This window comes from Apium graveolens, chromosome 2 (genome assembly GCF_009905375.1).
Source record: "Apium graveolens cultivar Ventura chromosome 2, ASM990537v1, whole genome shotgun sequence".
Lineage (NCBI taxonomy): Eukaryota > Viridiplantae > Streptophyta > Magnoliopsida > Apiales > Apiaceae > Apium > Apium graveolens.
The window spans coordinates 257593549-257613944 of NC_133648.1; the positions used below are offsets into that span (position 1 = coordinate 257593549).

A 20396-nucleotide genomic window follows, 5' to 3' on the forward strand; every position below is an offset into this window, starting at 1 on the left:
ATCCCAATTTTTAATTTGTAATAATAAATTCCATTGATTGTTATAAATTTTCTAAAAGTAAATTTTAATATAACTAAGTTTAATATATTGAATATTATTAAAAATATATTCAATTTTTTTTCTAAATTTATCAATTAATTCCTAATCGATATAGCAATCAATTTGTTCAAATCCTGTGTTTTATTCACCCTGCCTGTGTTCTTAGTAATAATATTTTTCATTATTAAATGCCGCCATTATTATTATTATCTTAAATGAAAATGTCTGCATAATTTATTTTTATTATCTACCACATTCAGCCCAAACAGCCAGCAAATTTAAATTGGGAAGGATATATTTACCAAGTACATTCCATTCATTCATACAGACTTTAGATTACACTGAGAACTAGTAGCAGACCAGTAGTATATTACTATCCCTACAAAATCTTTACTGCTGCACACTAGCTAGCTGCAATTTACTTTGCCATTCACATACAACAATAGAAGCCAGTAGAGGATCAACAGCTCCACTAATGACACCACCTTTCTTCTTTACCTCCAGTAGATAGTCCAAGGAACTTTCTGTGATAATCTCACCAGGGATCATCACCGGTATCCCTGGTGGATAAGGACATATCAACTCTCCGCATACCTCCCCAATACTTTTTGCAAAATGCACTCTCCTTTTCTTTGCAAAGAAGGCTTCTCGTGGGCTTAACCCTATCCGTATATCTTCAAAGGAACACGTCAATTTCTGGATATCATCCAGTCTCTCTTCCTTTCTGCTGCCCTGAGTTGGATAGAAAATTTCTGAAAGATGCTTTAATCCTAACACTAGCCTCTGAACATGTTCTCTACAAGTTCCTAATGTGATCACAAAGGTTATAGATCGCAATCCAACCAGTTCTGAAACAACGCCATATTCCTTGAACAACATATCATCAGCTTCAAAACCTGAAACACCGAGCTCCCACACACCAACAGTAATTCGCAATGGATCTATAGCAGAAAAACTAGAAAATGCCTGAAAATCAAGTACTGAGATTCCAGGAATTTCTTGGATCAGTGTTTTTGCATCAAAAGCCAGTTTCACAGCTTCGTTGAAGATAGTATTTTGATTGTCACTTATTTGTGCCCTAGCAGCATCTAACGAAGATAGAAGCAGATAACTTGGACTGCTGCTTTGAAGTGTCTGAAGACATCTGCTGATTTTTTCTCGATCCACAATATTTCCTGACATGTGTAACATCGATGACTGTGTCAAAGAGCACAATACTTTGTGAGTGGACTGAACAACTAGATCAGCCCCTTGACAAAGCGATGAAGATGGCAGTTCCGGATGAAAGCCAAAGTGGGCACCATGGGCCTCATCAACAATCAAAGGGATATTGTGAGAATGACAGAGCATGGATATCTTATCCAGACTGCTGCAGATACCATGGTATGTAGGGTTAGTAACAAAAACTGCTGCTGCTTTTCGTCCTTCTGCTTCCAATTCCTTCATTGCCTTATCAACCTGCATACATTTCAAACTATAAAATACATCTCAAAGAAACTTGAAAGTGTAAATGAAACGTTTAATACACTCTACATGTGCTCATCTGTAGATGTTAAGAATTCAATACCATATACTACGATGACTCCTACTTCACTATAGGTGATAAATGTAAAAGTCAAATATATGCAAACCAGATTCCATGTTCAACTTTGACATACCCTAATAAGAGAACCAGTACAAAGAACAATGAGCTTACTTAATAAAAAGTTACGGCACACTTGCCTGTGCTACACTGGTCCCTCCAGCAATGTCCCAGCTAAAATCATAATGGGGGATGATGTACTTAGGAACAGCACCAGATAAAACCATAGCAGAAGTAGCTGAAGCATGTGAATTACGAGGCAGGATAAGTGTGTCTCCTGGTGAACAGGTAGCCATAATAGCCGCTTGAACTCCACATGTAGAGCCCCCAACAAGAAACCATGTCTCTAAAGCTCCAAACAATTTTGAAGCTTCTCTCTGTGCCTCCAAAATAGGCCCCTCCGGAGAAAAGAGGTTATCAAGCTCCGGAAGCTCGGGTAAATCATGACGGAAAGATCTTAGGCCAATTAGTTCAACTAATGACAACGGCGCAGCTCGTCCTTCATTGTGCCCTGGGAAGTGAAACCTGGCCGCATTTTGTTCTGCTGAAGCTTTTAACGCACCAACAAGAGGAGGGACACTGTGTTTCTTCCCAGCTTCACAATCAGGAATTGCAGTATCACCCTTTTCAACATTTTCAATGAGATTTTTATCGTTGTACTTGTTATATGCATCCACACCAACAATTCTTTCCTAAAAAAATTGGACCAAAATACAAAAATAGCTCATTTTGTCAATATCATTATCAATAATCTTTATTCAACAAATGACTACTACAAGGGCCTTTAGCAACTATTATCAAGAATCCTTTTTTTCACTATTTAAACACGCTCAATCACCTGCCTAAGTTCCGTAAAGGGAGAGAGGGAGATACCGCTTTGAAGAATATTAATCATCAACCGTTCTAATTTGGAAATTAAAAAATAGCTGGAAATTTAAAAAAAAAAAAACAATACCTGGCAATTAGTACAAACCCTGGACCCTCTGTTAGCTGGTTTAAAACCCAAAGCATTGTAAAAATTAAGACCAAAGCTCTGCAACAAAGTTAAGAGAACATGAAGAATGGTTGGGTATAAATGTATGTATAATGTAAGTATTAGACAATTAAAAAAACAAGGTGAGTAGACACTTACCATATCCACAAAAGCATGAGCCATCCTCATTCAAGGAGGAGGTCCAGGTACTGGTACAACCAACTTATGGTTTATATTGAACTGAAACGGGCCGACTGACTGCAAAGCCCTTTCAAATTGTTCCAGCCCGCTTCAAAACCCTCAATTTTGGTCTTATTAGTTTTATTAATTTCGACGAAATAAAATTGTTTATTAACCAATTTTCGGTAAATATACTTTTGACGTGATTCTAATTTCTTATTTTCTTACTGATATCCGGCATATAAGGGCAAAAAAACAAACGTTCTAGAGATTGAAAAATACTCCAATGATGAGCTGCCAGCAAATTTTTCAAAATTTATGTTATGTTCCATGTCATATAGAACACAACATGACGTGATTACTTATCATTATTTTATTTCTTAATAAATGAACTTTTATGAGTTGAATAATTTTGGGTGACCAAGATTTTTGTGCATGTTAATTATAAGTATTGAAAACTAATCGCTCAGAATTTGTCCCTAACTGGCCGTGTAAAAACCAAATATGATACACTAGATTAGCGGTATGAAAAATTTGTATATTGTGTTGAACCAAGTCCAAAGCAAGTCATTTTCTCTAAACAGGTCAAAAATCTGGTAGAGAAATACATATTTACACACACAAACCTAAATTAAGAAATGAAAAGAAACTATCATTGGAAAATACACTACTGGGAGGATTGGTGAAACTAGAAGCTCTCTGAGCCTAGATAAAATGATCAAAACTCTCTACGAGAACCCATATCCCCTTCACTGCCTAGGATAAGTTCAAATCTTCATCTTTTGAAGCACCATTGTTATGATGACGATGATGATACAAGAGGAGGTATCCGATCAGTTTCCCTCACATTTTCGATCCGCTCCACGGCTTCTCTTATATCCAGTCTCTTCTCCACATCCATCTCACTGCAAGCCAAACCAATCTTCAAAAGCTTATGCATTTCTTGTTCCTCTTCTCCTCCTGCTTTGATATTCATCATAATGTTTTTGTCAAACACTTTGTCTTTCCAGTTCTCGTTCTCCTTGACTTGAATTTCCACCCACGCTGCCAAATCCCCGTCTATAACTCCTTTTCCTTGCTGTATAATATTGGCAGGGAATCTCCCGCTCAGAATCTCCAGAATCAATATTCCAAGACTCCAGACATCTGCTTTCTTGCTTACGCGGCCTTGTGCTCTGTACTCTGGTGACTTATACATGATCATCAGCTCCTGAGCATCCTCTTGATTCACTAGGCGTGACAAGGCGTAGTCATTCAGCAGAGGCTCCCATGCTTCATTCAGCACAACATTTGCAGATTTCAGGTGACCGTGAGGTGCTATTAGGCTGGGAAGTTCAGTGTAAAGATATAAAAGCCCTCGAGCTACTCCTTTCACGATTCTAAATCGCTTTCCCCAGTCCAGCTTGTTTCCGCCTCCTGCTCCATCATACATCAAAAAATTCAACTGGATAGCAAAGTATTATTGTTTAGTAATGGTGCTACGACTGATATCAGTATCACTTACCATGGAGATGAACTGCCAAGCTGACATTGGCACAATAATCCGAAACCAAAAGCTTCTCTTCTTTCCTGTAGTAATAAGCCACAATTGGAAGAACATTGGGATGTTTCAACTTCCCTAACATTCTCACGTGCTCGTGAAACTCGTCTCTAGTTACATCGTTCATTTTTGCATACTTCTTCACAACCATCACACTCGAGGAGCCATTATTCATAGCTGCTTTATAAGTAGACCCAAACACCCCACTCCCCAATATCTCAGCTGATGCACTAAGCAAATCAGTTAAGTCAAAACTAGGTCGATCATCCCTCAAGAAAATCAGCCTAGTGCTACTATGAACATTACTCTTCTTACGACTGGACAAGCTCGAGCCCTTTCGGCGGTGACCTGATCTTCCAACATGTGATGAGCCGCCATATTCCAGTTTATCCAAATTAGCGGCACCGCCAGAAGCCATTAGTTTTGCTTGTTCTGGAGGCATAGTTAATACAATCTCCCGCTGTTGAGAGGCCTGTCGCCTGCGTCGATGAAGAATTACAAGAGCTGCAGCTATTGCTACCGCTGCTACCAGTGCAACCATTACACCGACAACAGTTACATCTGACACCTTCGGCATACATATACCCATTGCCCCACCACACAGTTTTTTGTTTCCTGTATAATTACCGCCCCCCATTAGTACCATGCATCCTAAAGGAAACATCACCGATTTTGCTATTTAAAAACAAAAAATTGCAAAATCACAATTTTCAAAATTGTTCCAAATTCGAACACATTTTTTAAAAAAATTGTGTAAATGTAAAAAAGTAACAAGAATCCAATAATAAGAATACAACGCGTATTAATAATTTATATATATAATGAATGTATTTCATACATAATTTTACCCCCGCAAAAAAAGAAGAAGATGATGGTATATGCACGGATTATCTGCGACTGAATGCAAAAGGATTAGAACGAAGAAAAGGGTGAAATTACCTGCGAATGAACTTCTATCAAGTTTGATAAGTTTGTCAGGAATTCGACCCGACAACTGATTGTTGGACACGTTAAAAGAAGTCAAATTCTGTTGTTGAAAATTGGGTATCTCACCGCTGAATCTGTTATTTTCGAGTTTCAACTCCTTGAGCTTGGGCAACAAGGCCAATGATCCTGGTATTGGACCACTGAACTGGTTACTCGCCGCATGTAATTTTTTCAGCGATATCATCCCATGAAATGCATCTATCTTGATTCCGCCAGAGAATTTATTATCAGACATATACAGATATTTTAATGCGCTTAGTACCGTGAAATCCGGAATTTCTCCCTCCAGTTCATTCCCCATGATGCTTATAGTTCTCAGACCTCGCAAATCTTTAAGCATCTCAACTTTAAGATTACCTTTGAGTCCAATTCTCTGTAATCTTAACGCCCGCACGCTATTATCCACGCAGTGAACACCTGCCCAATTCCCTGTCGGACAAGGTGGTTTCGTATCATTCCAGCTAAACAATGCGGTATTATTTGAGAGGGAGTCTTTGAAATTTAAAAGGATTGCAGATTCTGATGATATGTCTGACAAAGATGTTAACCATAGATTGGGTAAGATGGCAAGTGCAATGAGCAACCTTGGAGGACGAGCAATACGGTATACATTGTCATGAATCTTGGCGGTGAGGGCCATTATGATGCTGTATGACGATCATGCGCGCACCCGGTACAAGTACAAGTGCGCGCCTGGCCCTCTCTCCAGAGGGCTGCCGCTGCAGATATAGATGCTTCTGAAAGATGAGATTAATATTTTTAATGACTATTACTAAAGGGCTCTGTGTGTGGGGAAGGGGAGGAGAAATTTTTAATCAATTAATTAATTAAGCATAAATTGATATGAGGACAAAAAAAAGGAAAGGGTGAAAAAATGCCAATAATAGAATATGACATGGATGGATGGATGGTGAAGTTCTGGAATATATTATTGGAGGAGAAGCAGCACTATAAAGAAAGAGGTTTAATAATTTTGACCAAGTCATACATTTAAAATTCACTACCTATCTTTTAAGCCTTGAGCTCTTTCATCTTTATTTATAATTTTGTCTCTGCACTTTTGTGCCTAAAACCTGCATGAGAAAGATGTTTTAGGTCGCCTAACGTTCTTGCTATAAACCCTGTCCATAATATTTTACACATAAAAATAAAATACAATACAGAGAAATATTTTGCAGTCTTGTAAAGGTACCAACAGGTCTAAACGAGGCGAGATCAAACTCCTGTCCAGGTACGCGAACCACTTTCATTTTACGAAAAGAGGAAATTCATAAAATCAGGCAAACTTTTGGATTAAAGTCTGTGTACCCAACATCAAAAAGGCAGAGTCCATCTGCTGGTGCAGGTGGGGCAGTGGCACGCCTGCATGTAGCATCCACCAGCTTTACCAAGGCATCATCCTCTGCACCTGCAGCAGCTTCTCTTATTGCCGTCGCCACAAGAACACGAACCATCTGCAAGGCAAGGTTCACACAACAGTTATTCAAGACTTGTAACCAGGAGGTTCACACAACAGTTATTAAAGACTTGTAACCGGGATGAGATTGAAAACTCAACAGGTTTAGGTTAATAATTACAAAATCATTGCGGGAGGAGAGATCATTATCGATTAACCATATCGCTCATGCAATTATGTGGATCACAGCCTACTTCATTTCTTAACGGAACGGATGATGACCAATCCAAACACATGCTTACGCAGACATCTATTTATCTTAAGTGTATATCGGCGATACTAAATCTTGTACTCGGTTGAATTATTCATCTTCCTATTAGTGATGCCCTTAATATGAGACAATCAATATCCATATATATCTAGCAACATGACCAAAAGTTGAGGCTTTGGTAACCAATATTATTTGTGAGGAGTACACTGTAAAAGTATTAGCATGATATAGTACAACTCCTAATTTGTAAGTCTGTTGTAACTTCGACTTTACATATTCTACTGCACTTGCGAAAGAAATTTTATTTGTTGCACAAGATTTTGCCCAGGTTTCTGGTATAAAAGAGAGACAAATCACACACACCAGAGTCCCAGTAGGCTCGTGTGAGACATGATTAATATTCAGCAATTCTATGGAGAGTATCTCAGAAATCAAGCAAATAATATGGCTAGCGCATAATATGATTACCTTGCGCAGGAAGCGATTAGCAACCAACTCAATACACATTGCTTCTGTACCTTCTTGATCCTTTAAACATACAATGTAAAGTTAACAACACAAGTAATATTTAACTGCATTCTACATATATACAATATTTTGTATCCTAAACTGCATTACATGATGCCAAGACATTTTTTATGACTCGTGTATTGATGATCAAAGTTCACCTAGATTTTATAGGAAACGAGGAAGGAAAAAAATTACAGTTTTCATATTTGTACTTTCTCCTGAGCCTAATCTAATCTCATTCAATATGTAGTCTTTGACCTTCTTGCACGAATATCAATTCACACTTTTTTATATTAAAATTTAATTGTTTTCTCACTATTAAAGTTATGCATTCCATCGTTATTATGGCAATCACGAAAACCAGTGCGAAGATGCCACGGCACATTGGTACTACTGCCAAGGTGCACTACAGCACCATAACCATAAGACATCCTTGTGGGGAAACATGTTCACATTGTATATCTTCGAAAGTACAGTTACTAATATTTTTTTGTAATCATCTAAATAAATCCAGAAAGGATATAGACTTACAAATACAATTTTTTTATTCATTTTACAAACAAGAATATTGAAGTAAATACTCGATGCTAAATAATATATTTTACAATCAAAATCCTTAGTAATTCTGTGACACTAGCATAATATAATACTCATTTTCATTATCAGTTTTTTATATATAAAAACTGTGTTATCTTAAAGATAACTACTGAATATAATAAATAATAAAATGATATATTTTTTTAAGTCAAATAATTAAATAATATTGATATGAAACAATATACTATAGTATAGTAAAAATGTACATAGTTGTTGACATCTTAACAAAGTCTAGAAACCAATGAAATTTAGAAGTAAATAATTAGAGTATATGGCGTTCATATACTGACATATCACTGCAAAGTAGATTAGTCCTTCACAGGGGAACAATGAAATTGGAAATGAGGTAAGAAAAGAGATCAGAAGAAGAAAAAGAGAAATATACAGAACAGAAAAAACTGGAAGTAACTTTGTCGACCGGATGGAAAGGTTTGGCAGAAGAGGAGAAGCACAATTAGTCTCGCTTCTCTTCTACCCGCAGTGCCCAATCGATTCAGATAGGATTGGGCTTAAATATGTAAGTCGTGTGTTTAGTTTTTAGCACATCGGGTTGGATCAAGACAAGCAAGAAAAGGTCGATGGGGTTTTCTTAGGCAGAGACATACGAGATTTGTAAGGCGACAGGACACTCTGACATCTTTCAGAGCCAGATGCCAAGCCTCGCCTTAGCAATAATGCCGTAATAGCAATTATGCATTCTGGCTCATTTTTAAAAATTATTTATGCTCTCACAAATCAAGTTTCCCGAGTCCTTTGTCTTTTCTTCCTTGCTTCCTTCCATATTAATATTTACTACTTGTTTACACATGGCCAAAACTACAAGGGACGATATAGAGAAAGTTATTTGGGAAATTTTTATAAGATAGTTATGCAAAATCCCCGGTGATTACTTTACAGTTTACACCCATGCTTTTTTCTATTGGATATCGATCAACAGATATTAAAACAATCACAAAATTATAGAAAATCATCATTTGATTAATGGGAGTAGATTAACCTCTGCATCACTTATTAACCTGACTTCAGTTGCTCGAGCATGGAAGAGAAAACATTCGGTTGGTGGGCCTCTGCAATATAAATATACAAAGTTGGTTACGTTATGTCACATTAAAATCCAGTCATTGTTCACTCCAGTTTTGTTCAGCTAATATGAAGGACGTTGACTACATATTGATTAATCAAAACCTTTTAAATTCCCCTGAGGTTTCCATTGATAATCAAGTAGATAATAATCTCAGACAACAATAGCTACTCAAATTAATGGATTTTTCGAAGCATAACAGACTTTATAATGCAAGTAAAAGACAATGAAAACAATTTAGAGATTAGGGAGAAGATAAATAAGGCAAAAGGCTTTAAATCTACAGCAAGTCATATATTAATTCAGAATTTAATAAACTGCAATAAAATTTAGTGAAATAGTGCAGCCAAATCTATATAAAGCAAACTAGTTCTATTCAAGCTTAAACTCTAGGGTAATTGGGTAAATGATATAATTCATAACTGTACTAAGTGGTAACTTTCAAGTAGCCTACACAGTCCAAAAAGTTCACAATTGCACAACTGTAGTAATAAAATCTCACAACCATGATATCGAACTAACTAAACCTTACACAGTCTTGACCCTTAACGCGAGGCCGATAGTTTTTGACATGTGCTGCCACATAACTGCCAAATCAGCTACACGTATCAACCCACTAACCCAATTCACCTGACCCGTACCCCCTATATTACCCATCTAACTAAAGCCGTCATTTACTCTTATACATTTACAGACCATAAACAATTCTCATACATAGCCAGATCCTTATAATCACACAGCAACTACAATGCTGACAAAAACTAATAACATCAACTTGAACACCCATTTTGTGCTATGAAATTTCTCCTTATTGTCATTCTCACAACAATTGACTAAAACTACTCCAAGCAGGCCAAACTCCAGCTTCAATCCCCTAATCGCACTTCAAAATTTCATTACATACACTTGGGTGATTAAAGTTGCTAAAAGAAGAGCTTGAAGAACTCATTTTTTTGACAAGAAAGGAAGGAAGAATGGAAGCCTTAGTTTAGAATTGGGGTATATAAGAGTGGGTTTGTTTCTAATGGGTTGGGGGGGGGATTTTTGACGCTACGCGTAACAGCCTCTAAAACTAAAAATTTAAGGGATCCGGGGATTGGATTTCTAGATATGAAAAATTACATAATATTTATTTATAATAAATAGCCGAGACCAAAGGTTTGAATCCTAGCAATTACAGGAAACAATCCAAATTTTGATCAACTATTTTAATCTATTAAGAACATAATATTTTTAAATATAGGATAAAACAACTAATGCATTTCTAATACAAAAATGTTATTCAAATAATAATCACAGATTATAAGAAACTGTGAATGGCACAAACAATAAATTAGTGTAGATATGAAAAACGTTATATATTTTGAACTTTAACAAAAATATAAAATATAAACATTTTTTGAATACGTTAGTGTCCACTAATTTATTTCTACGTTATATGATATATATTAACTAAAAAATTTGAATTTCATAAATAATTTACAAAACACAATTCTTTTTTGTCACAACCCATTCTCTTCTCATTAAAGATTGAATAAGTCCCGTATGTAGCCATGAGCATGCTTCAAAACGTTAATCCATGAATTACACTGGTGGGGTGTAGTAGGTGCTGTATAATAATCATATGAAGGATCATAATAGAAATTTTTGGTCCTCTTCTTCTAATTATAAAAAATCTAAAATTTCAAGTCAATCTTTAACAACTACCAAACATAATATAATATATATATTTAACAAATAAAAAATTATTTTTTCAAAAATATTGTAGAATGTGTTAAAAGGCTAACGATCACCAAGTATAGTAACAGTTTTAGGACGAGATGATGAGGGAAAAATTAATCCTCCGAAATTTATTTAATTTTGTTAATTAAATTTTTTTAATAAAATATATAATTTGAATACCAATATATATGTCTAAAGAATCAATGCACCACACTAGTACAAAGTAGTACACAATTTTTTATAATAATTAATAATGATGATCAAAAGAATTTTTGTAGAAATATGGATAGGGAACTGAAGGGGTCGTAAGGGAGTATATTTATGCAAGTTAATAATTATTTTAAAAAAATAATTAATTAGTTTAAATATATCCGTGTAAAAGTAAAACAATGTATTATCTATATTTTTTACACGTGGGGCTAAGAGTAAATAAGTAGGTTATTTATAATAAGCCCTACTGTTTATCGAGTCTTAGCCTATTAGGTTATATTATAGGTGTATTCCTGTATACTCTCTCGTCCCATTTTACATGTCTCTTTTCAAATTTCCAAAGCAAATTTAGCGATAGTCTTCCGTAACTATCCCTATATTTACCATTTCCGAGGTTTGACTCTTAGAACAAAGTTTTTCAAGGTAAAATTAGTTGTATACACGAGGATAAATTATTTAACTAACACTTTCTTAATAGGCATAATATTTTCAAAATTAACAAGTAAAAGCCTAAAAGGGGACCGAGGAAGTAACATGTAATTCACCACATATTAGTTGGACTTGGTTATTGCAATATAACTGAATGAGTTGGAATCCTTATAGATCTTTTTCTTTCTACGGTTGAGCAACCCCGTGGTTCTTCTGCGGTCGAATACCCAAGTTCTATCTTTACAGCGTTTTTTTCCATATATCCATTGTTCCCATAATATCTACTGCATAATTTATTTCGAACAATAAGCATAAGGTTATTTAAAAAGAAGCACCTCCTAACTAACATGTTTTATACTTCATACATGAATATTCTCTTGTTAATTGCATAACATGGTATTAACTTATAAATTTGAACATGTATCCAACTAATATAATAAGATAATTAACAAATGAAAAAAATTTAGCTCAAATATGAATCCACAATGATAAATAACACATGTGGCGTTAGAAGGGAATTTTCATATCTATTATTAAATGGTTAAATTATCTTCCGCAATACACGAAAACTAATTTTATCTTATATTTAGTTGCAACTTAACCTAATATCATCTGTAGTTGGTTGCAACTTAACTGAATATCTTAATTTTCAGATATGTTCTTTTATGTTTGTTCAGAATTATTTTGTGGAAGGGCAGGGACAGGAAAAACAATTTTGTAACTCTCAGAAAGGAGAGGGACTGCTTTGGAAGGGCAGGGACAGTTTTGTAACTCTCAGAAAGGAGATGGACTGTTATGTAACTTTCAGGAAGGGCAGGGGAGTGACACATAATTTACCAAACGTATAGGGTATCGTAACTGTCATTGAGAAAACTTCAATCTTTCAACAGTAACATTGTAATCTATCAGAAAAGCTTGATTAAAGTATAAGCATGTGCGCTATAAATAGGTTACCTCTTGTCTCTTGTGTGTATTTATCAACACTCAACAGAAAATTCTTTGACAAAAAACCTTATGGGAACTGCAAAATTTGAAACTATGGGGGTTAAAACGTAAACTCCGACTAACGTAAGGTTTACAGCTTACAATGTATTAGATAAGGTTTTGCTAGATGTGAACATCACCTCCAGTACGAAAAATGAGCACTGTTTTTCCTAACTAGAACCTACTTTCTAATTATTAACTTATTCCATAAATGTATATACTATATATTGAATAAAATGGAATAAAAAAAAACTCATTATTATAGAACTATGTCAATATAACAACCAAGCTTAGCAAGCTCCTTACATGTTTCTCGAGGCTTTAGTATCGCGCGCAAACATTTTGTATGATAATAACTTTCCCTCTAATTGCCGGAGTAGCAGGTCAACCTTCTTAACACTGAAACCATTTGATTTTTTCACATTTCTGGTTTCAGAGCTGTAATTGTCAGCAAGCACATCAGGATTTTCCAAAGCCATGTAAACATCATCGACATTTCTTTTGCCACCATCAAATACATCATCAACAGTATCCTCATGCTGACTGCTTTCTTCCTTTTCAGTATTTAATGGAAAGACATAAATATAGCGTCTCCATTTGGCAGAGAAATTTGGGTGAAATGCACGTGAGACCTGAACAACTTTACACCATGCTCAGTACATTCACACAGATGTAAGATGTTATGGTTGAGACACTGTAATAATACTACAGTAATTTAGTGATTTCCTTTCAGCAAGAAAATTAACTAGTGCTTAAAAGTATTCTGCTTTTTCACAGAAAATATTAAAAAGCATTACTTCAGAAACAGATATGACCCTCAGCTTTCCTGGCTCTGCATCGTTCACGGCTTCTTCAATATCTTCAGCTTTGATATCCTTCCTCCACGTAACTGATTAAACATGTATTGCCAAGCCAAAAAATCAACGTAAATCAACAACATTAACAGTTCGAACATATAGATCACATAAGCCGGCTCAAGTAAATTTACATAATTATACATACAAAATAATCATTTACACAACCAGTATCACAGAACATCTCCAAACAGCTAAACAAGAAGATGGTATATACTCTATATTAGCTAGCACTCTAAGCAATGAGTAATAACATACAGAAAGAACACACTTGTTGATAAGCTGCCACCCCTTTGTCAGTGCGCCCAGCAACAACAACACAGCCTTCTATAGGTAAACCCTTGTCTTTGAGCAATAAAAGTTTCTTTTCATCAATGAACTTCCCGAGTGACCTTTCAACGGACCTAATACATAAGAAAACACGAAATTGTTATACAAAAATGTTCTGTAACCAGCTCTCCTTAAACTATAAGGTGTTAGGACAACTTAATTTGATTATATATTATCTTAACACTGCCCAATATGAATGCAATTCTAATACAAATAGATAAGATAAGTTGGGTACGACTTTTAACCTTGAATGTCTGACTTTGTAAAGTTGTACATTGATGGATATGATGATACTTAATAGTAAAGTCAGGAACATTTAAATGGATGTTTATTTAGCTATTCAACCGGTGTCATCCTTTAGAGTTCAAAATGCAAGTGAAGGATGACCAACATTCCAACAGATGTCCGAGTACAAGTCAAAACATGCAGATCAAGGTTACATCATCTGTACATAACAATGGATATAAACTGCCTTCATATGAAGCAACAGATGTCGTACAAAAGGAAGAATAAGAAGCAATGGATGTTAGTTCATCAATGGACGAGAAAGGTTGGTGGAAGTCATGTACATTGAAGTAATTACAGAATTAATGGATGTGAAGAAGACAAGTCATAGATTCAAGATTCTAAGACTTAATTCAGATGTTAACTGTAAAGCAGGGTCAAAACAGTTAACCAACTTTATTATTCATAAACTTCAAGAATGAAAGCAAATGTTTTAAGACTTTCTCAGTTTCTTTCATTTAAGGATTAAATCCATCAAATGAGCAATACAATCCTAATTCAAATAGGCTATTCACTTGCGAACAAGAAATCAATTTAGGACTCTATAAAGAAGTATGTGTTTCCTTCTATACATTGAATTCATACGCATAGAACTAACTGAGAATACGACTTGAGTATCTCATTGGAAGTTGTTTCTTACATAAAAATCTAGGTCTGTAAATCATAGACGGCTGTACTAGCAGCCGTGTTTTTAGACACAGAGTTGTTGAAGTTCATTAACACAACCTCGATAATCAACTATAAATCCTTCATTCCTTCTGGAATTTCTTCTGCTCTTTTTCATAGTTCTGTTTGTTTATTCATAAATACAACTTTCCATATTACTCTAAGAAGACTAGAGAAGAGCAAAAGCTTGATAACTGTATTTTAACCCCCCCCCTTTTTGATTCTGGACCAATTTTATACAAGGCACAGTGACTTTTTAGAGTAATGATTTAGAGGCTACAAGCCTACAAGTAAAACAAAAATTACCCTTGAACAGTGTTGAGGCCAGGCTGCTTCTGCCATCCATCAAAGGAGCCTCCATTATAAGACAAAACTATTTTAAATGTTACCCGTGCCCACCTCCCTGTCCTTTTGATAGTTGGACTAGTCGTCGATTCAGTTTGAACAGAAGTATCTAAAAGGTCGGCCTCATGATGAACAATATGCATCTGTAAAAAACTCATCCTCGATAAATTTACCAAACAATAACATGAAATAATAGAACCAATTTTGAATTAACATAAGCAAGATAACCACATTTAGCATACAATTACACAGATATACTTTCCGCCTTCAAGACTACCAAATTCTATATTTTCTGACACATGTACTTGTTGGGAAACACAATACATTATCCGGTTACCAAGAAGCTAGAACTAATTTAAACTCACAATATACACTAGTGAAACGCATCATCAAGCAGGATAATATTGAAAAGTGCAAACACCTGTACTCACCGGAGTTTTAAAAATATCGGAAAAAGAAACATTGCCCAAAACCAATTGGGAATAAAAATCATTAACTTTTTTCCAAGACCTTGCAGCATACATGAAGTGGTAAGACTCTCTGCAGGCAGGCAAATCAACTAAACAAAATTAGAGAGAGAGAGAGAGTAAAATGTAAAGAGGGGTGCTTTGAGAATGTACCTAGCATTCCACCTGGTGAACTGACAAGCATCAGTGTGATTGTAGTGTACATGACTTGACTCGCTGTGTGACGTCATGGACCTAGCATACGTCATGTGTTTTAAAGCCCTAGACCAGATTGGAGCAGCGGAGCACCCACGGAACCCTAATCGCAATTCAGGCATATATGACCGAGGGGAGTCATACAGAGTCGCACAGGGTCATGTCATTTTCGTCGATAATAATAATAATAAAAAGGCTTAAGGACCTTTTAGTCCTTCAAGTATAAATTAGTGTAGTCATAAACCCTTAAATTTTAAAAGCCTTCTTTTTCGCCGCTAGGTATAAAAACATGTCTATTAACTCTTTTTCCTATTTTTTATTCAATCAATACCCTTACAAATATATATACTTCTTTAAGGTTACCCTTAAAGTAATAATTAATGTACCTTTTAGCCCTTAATTATAATTTTAGCAAATCAGAGTACATATTCAAAATGAGATAACATTTAACAAACCACAAAATGAAGCAAAATATTATAATATAAGAATTACCAAGCAGACAACAGGCAATGGAGAAGGGTCATCACATATGGTATGCCTGAGAATTGCTCTGCAAATTTGTTCAGTAGATCCTCTTGAATGTGATACTGTCATATTTCCCATCAAATTCTAATCAACAACTTATATATGGGTGTGTATGAGAGAGAGAGAGGGATCAACATCTCATATCAACCACATTCGATAATTCAAGAAAGAACAATTTATACACAAATGGAAAGAGGACATTAATGGAACAGTTCAAAACCAAAGAAATCTCAGGAACATCAACAAAAGATGACCATATGGCCCATATCATATTCATAATATTGTACATTACTTGGTATCGAAGGAATCTTACAAAACCAGTCAAATCCCATGTTTCAACAAAAATTAAGAACAACCCATTACTTACAATCACAACACAAACAAAACTTACCAAGGAAACTAAAAAACTCACCAAAAATCCCCAAAGCTGAGTGCAGAAAGTTTGCCATTTTCAAGAACACAAGCCTTTTCTTGAAAACTAAGAGCAGCCCAGATGAAGAAACCAAACAAAGAGTACTAAAACAACTTAAAAACCAAGAATTTAAGAGAGAGAATGAATGATTTCTTGGTTAATTGTGTGAAGTTCTTGAGAAAGAGTAGTGGAAAGCAGAGGTTTATATAGAAGGAAGGACAAACATGACACATACATGTTAGACAGTAGACACAATGAAGTGTGTGTATTGATAGGCCAGAAGTAACCAAGCCCAAATAAAGGAACATAAGCCCAAAAGAGATAACACCTCAGGCCCAAGCCGGGGTGGTCCCCGGTGCCACGTGGCACAGGACAAAAGAGTCAGCTGTCTCATGTTACCCAAAATGGAACAATTGCATCCCAGCCGTCCATTGGTAAAGATCCCAAGGCAACTCTGATGGAGAAAGGACACCTGATCACACAGTCCATCCGAACCGTTCAATCAATCACCAACCAAGAATGATCAAAGACCAGGATGAAAAGGTACAAACCCCAAAAACCCTAAATCTTGGGACCTATAAAAGGCCCTAAAAAGAGGGTTTTAGAGGTTGAAAAACATTTGACTGCTACACACCTATACACACACCATCACACATATTTTGAATAGCTCCTTCTTCCCTCTTCTTCTTCTTCAAGAAAACCCATTTCTTACTCTCACACCGGAGTTGCCGCGGGAAACAACCCCCCCTCCGGTTCTGTTTTGCAGAGACCCCTACCTAGCAGGTTAACCTCACTCTAACTGCTACGGAAGCTGGGCCCAGCTCACGTGAGAAAGGAGAAGACCCGGGAAGAAACAGAGTTATCATTGGCGCTAGAAGGAGGGGGAGTCCCGCGAGCATAAGAAGGTTGTTGTTGAGGCGGTGAAGGCCCGGGAGGCTGCTGAGCAAATGGTTGAATCCCTCCGGGCGGAGGTGGAGAATTTGAAGAAAGAGCTAGCTGCCAGGCCCCGCGCAGAGGAAGTGCTTGAGTCTTTTCGGGGTACCCCGGCTTACTATGAGGAGCTCAACAACAAGATCTTTGAGAAGGTCAACATCTGCTGGGACATTGCTTCTGCTTATCTGGCTGAGAATCCGGGTGGTGACATGGACGGGTTCATAGAGCTGTACCTCGCAGAAGAGCTCCGTCGTGAAGAAGCCAGAGCTGCTGAGGCGGGTACTTCCGGGACACAGCCGCCTCCCCCTCCCGAAGAGGGCCGCGAGAAGACTCCTCCTCCTCCCGAGCACTGAAGAATGAAGACCCAGGCTTTGTGCCTTATAATTTGTTTTTCGTAGTTTGTTGTTATTTCAGATTTTAGCCACTGTGGCTTTTAGACTTGTTATTTGGATTCCGTATGAGTGGTTTGAATTTGTTACGGGGCTTGGTTTGCCCCGGGTATGCATGTAAATATATTTCCCTTTCCGTATTTGGTTTTGTTTTCTTATATCGAAATTTTTCTAAGTACACGTGGTTCGTGTTATGGTCCCCGGGATGGGGGTTAAAATTTTTACTGAGTAAAATTTTTTAAGTACACATGGTTTGTGTAATGGTCCCCGGGATGGGGTTTAAAATTTTAACTGAATAAAATTTTGTAAGTACACATGGTTTGTGTAATGGTCCCCGGGATGGGATTTAAAATTTTAACTGAATAAAATTTTGCAAGTACACATGGTTTGTGTAATGTTCCCCGGGATGGGGGTTAAAATTTTTACTGAGTAAAATTTTTAAGTACACATGGTTTGTGTAATGGTCCCCGGGATGGGATTTAAAATTTTAACTGAATAAAATTTTGTAATATGGCGACAGTAATCATATGACAACGAGATTATACAGAGCTATGGGGTGCTCGAAGCAAAGTTTTTATTTAAATCATAATAAAGCAAAAATACATTCCGGGGAAAATGTTGAAAGTTACATCGAGCTGTTATAGTCTAAAAGCATAGGAGATCCCGGAATGTGTGCCCTACCTTTATTGGTAGAATTTCCTTAGGCGGGCTCCGTGCCAAGTGTTTGGGACTTTGGTTCCACCGAGATAGGTTAGCTTGTAGGTTCCTGGGCGGAGCACTTCCTTAACCATATAGGGGCCTTCCCAGTTGGGTTGCAGTTTTCCCTGATTGGTTGGGTCCGAGGCTTCGGTGTGCCGGAGTACCAAGTCTCCCGCTTTATACTCTCTGATTTTTGCCTTCTTCGCGAAGTAGAGCTTTGTCTTTTCTTTATAGTTTTCCATCCTTTTTACTTCCTTATCTCTTACTTCGTCTAGGAGTTCCAGGTTGGTCTTGAGTCCTTCGATGTTTGAGATCTCGTCGAAGTTGACGACCCTGTGGGAGGGGGATCCGGTTTCGACTGGTATGCGAGCTTCGGTGCCGTATGCAAGCTTGAAGGGGGTTTCATTGGTTCCCGTCCTGGGGGTGGTTCTGTAGGACCACAGGACTTTCGGAAGCTCGTCAGGCCAAGTTTTCTTGGACTCTTCTTGTCTTTTTTTCAGGCCCCGGAGTATGGTTCTGTTAGTTACTTCGACCTGTCCATTTCCCCTGAGGATGTGCAACCGACGCCCTTTTGTGCTTGATTCCGAGCTCTTTCAAATATGCTTCGAAGTCGGATCCGACGAACTGTGGACCATTGTCGGAGACCAGAATTACCGGGATCCCGAACCTCATGACGATTGAATCCATAAACTTGATACAATCTTGTTGATTGATTGTTCTCATGGCCTTAGCTTCTGCCCACTTTGTCATGTAATCAATGGCTACCAGGACGTAGCGGAGGTCACCTTTCGCTCGGGGAAAGGGGCCCATGATATTTATGCCCCAAACAGCGAATGGGATCGGAGATAGTACTGATGCTGGCAGGCTGGGGATTTGTCTGGGAACGTTGCTGAATTTCTGGCACTGAGGGCATTTCTTAACATAGGCGATGGAGTCGGAGTGGACTGTGGGCTAGTAATATCCTTGCCTGATGACTTTGTAAGCTAGAGCTTTGGCCGCCAGGTGGTCTCCGCAGATGCCTTCATGAACTTCCCGGAGACAATAATTTACCTCATCCGGGTCCACACACTTCAGGGTGGGTGCTGAAAAGGTTCTTCTGTATAACTGACCATCTTCCAAGAAGAAACGAGCATCTTTGTGTTTTAAGTATCTAGCTTTGTTCCGGTCTTCCGGGAGCATCCCGTCCCTTAAGTATGCTATGTAGGGGGTCATCCAATTATCTGCGTTCCCGATGCACAGGACCTCAGATCGCTCTGTGCTGGGTGCCTTGAGTTCCTTGAAGTATACTGAACTAGCGAGGTCCGAAGTGTTTTGTATGAGCTTGGACAGCTCGTCTGCTTTGGAGTTCTCTTCTCTGTTGATTTGAAGTATGGTGATGTCGGGAGTGGCTTCCAGAATATTCCGCACCAATGCCTGGTATTGTGCCAATATTGGATCTTTCGTAATATATTCTCCACTGGTTTGCTTGACCACGATCTGAGAGTCACTGTAGATGATCACCTTCGAAACGCCTAGAGATTTTGCCAATATGAGTCCGGAAATGAGTGCCTCATATTCGGCCCGATTGTTCGTTGCTTTGAAGGCAAAAGTTATTACTTGTTGAATGGTAAAGCCTTCCGGGCTGATTATGTAATGACTGAGAATTTTGCGTCGTAATTAAGAAAATAAAGTATGTGTTATGTGATGAGATTATAATTATGTGACTAAGTAATGATTTTTTGTCATATCTGTATACTAGAGTTTAGGAGCGTGAATAAAAACGTTCCAATTTAAAGAGTCAGCTTAGAAATTAAGC

General features: G+C 37.2%; 3 protein-coding genes across 4 annotated transcripts; all 3 read right to left on the reverse strand.

Annotated features, from left to right (window-relative positions):
• Positions 1 to 306: 306 nt before the first annotated feature.
• On the reverse strand, positions 307 to 2871 carry LOC141708396 (uncharacterized). Its single transcript, XM_074512009.1, has 4 exons — positions 2754 to 2871; positions 2577 to 2654; positions 1762 to 2313; positions 307 to 1497 (listed from the first exon to the last, which is right to left on the reverse strand). Exons 1-4 carry the CDS (start codon positions 2781 to 2783, stop codon positions 430 to 432), a joined length of 1728 nt encoding a protein of 575 aa, XP_074368110.1. The 5' UTR covers positions 2784 to 2871; the 3' UTR covers positions 307 to 429.
• Positions 2872 to 3300: 429 nt separating this feature from the next.
• On the reverse strand, positions 3301 to 6374 carry LOC141708397 (pollen receptor-like kinase 1). The gene is made up of 4 exons (XM_074512010.1): positions 6306 to 6374; positions 5254 to 6038; positions 4279 to 4929; positions 3301 to 4190 (listed from the first exon to the last, which is right to left on the reverse strand). Exons 2-4 carry the CDS (start codon positions 5939 to 5941, stop codon positions 3571 to 3573), a joined length of 1959 nt encoding a protein of 652 aa, XP_074368111.1. The 5' UTR covers positions 5942 to 6038; positions 6306 to 6374; the 3' UTR covers positions 3301 to 3570.
• Positions 6251 to 15847, reverse strand: LOC141708398 (uncharacterized). Of its 2 annotated transcripts, XR_012569466.1 has the most exons (10): positions 15602 to 15847; positions 15413 to 15521; positions 14943 to 15124; positions 13614 to 13759; positions 13299 to 13390; positions 12808 to 13133; positions 9073 to 9142; positions 7437 to 7496; positions 6498 to 6755; positions 6307 to 6374 (listed from the first exon to the last, which is right to left on the reverse strand). XR_012569466.1 is itself a non-coding variant. In XM_074512011.1 (9 exons), exons 1-9 carry the CDS (start codon positions 15763 to 15765, stop codon positions 6570 to 6572), a joined length of 1335 nt encoding a protein of 444 aa, XP_074368112.1. In that variant the 5' UTR covers positions 15766 to 15846; the 3' UTR covers positions 6251 to 6569. The 2 variants fall into 2 exon arrangements, 1 of the variants encoding a protein (XP_074368112.1); XM_074512011.1 differs by having other exon boundaries at positions 6251 to 6755; positions 15602 to 15846.
• Between the last annotated feature and the right edge of the window lie 4549 nt (positions 15848 to 20396).

Coding starts and splice junctions, on each gene's coding strand:
- LOC141708396 (XM_074512009.1), bottom strand. CDS start 2,783: ATGAGGATGGCTCATGCTTTTGTGGATATG. Junction 2,314..2,576: donor GGGTTTGTACTAATTGCCAG/GTATTGTTTTTT, acceptor CAATTTTTTTAG/GAAAGAATTGTTGGTGTGGA. Junction 1,498..1,761: donor GAGGGACCAGTGTAGCACAG/GCAAGTGTGCCG, acceptor AAATGTATGCAG/GTTGATAAGGCAATGAAGGA.
- LOC141708397 (XM_074512010.1), bottom strand. CDS start 5,941: ATGGCCCTCACCGCCAAGATTCATGACAATGTATACCGTATTGCTCGT. Junction 4,930..5,253: donor TGATAGAAGTTCATTCGCAG/GTAATTTCACCC, acceptor GTAATTATACAG/GAAACAAAAAACTGTGTGGT. Junction 4,191..4,278: donor CTTGGCAGTTCATCTCCATG/GTAAGTGATACT, acceptor ATGATGGAGCAG/GAGGCGGAAACAAGCTGGAC.
- LOC141708398 (XM_074512011.1), bottom strand. CDS start 15,765: ATGCCTGAATTGCGATTAGGGTTCCGTGGGTGCTCCGCTGCTCCAATC. Junction 13,760..14,942: donor GGCCTCAACACTGTTCAAGG/GTAATTTTTGTT, acceptor CTTATGTATTAG/GTCCGTTGAAAGGTCACTCG. Junction 6,756..7,436: donor CTAATCGCTTCCTGCGCAAG/GTAATCATATTA, acceptor CTTGCCTTGCAG/ATGGTTCGTGTTCTTGTGGC.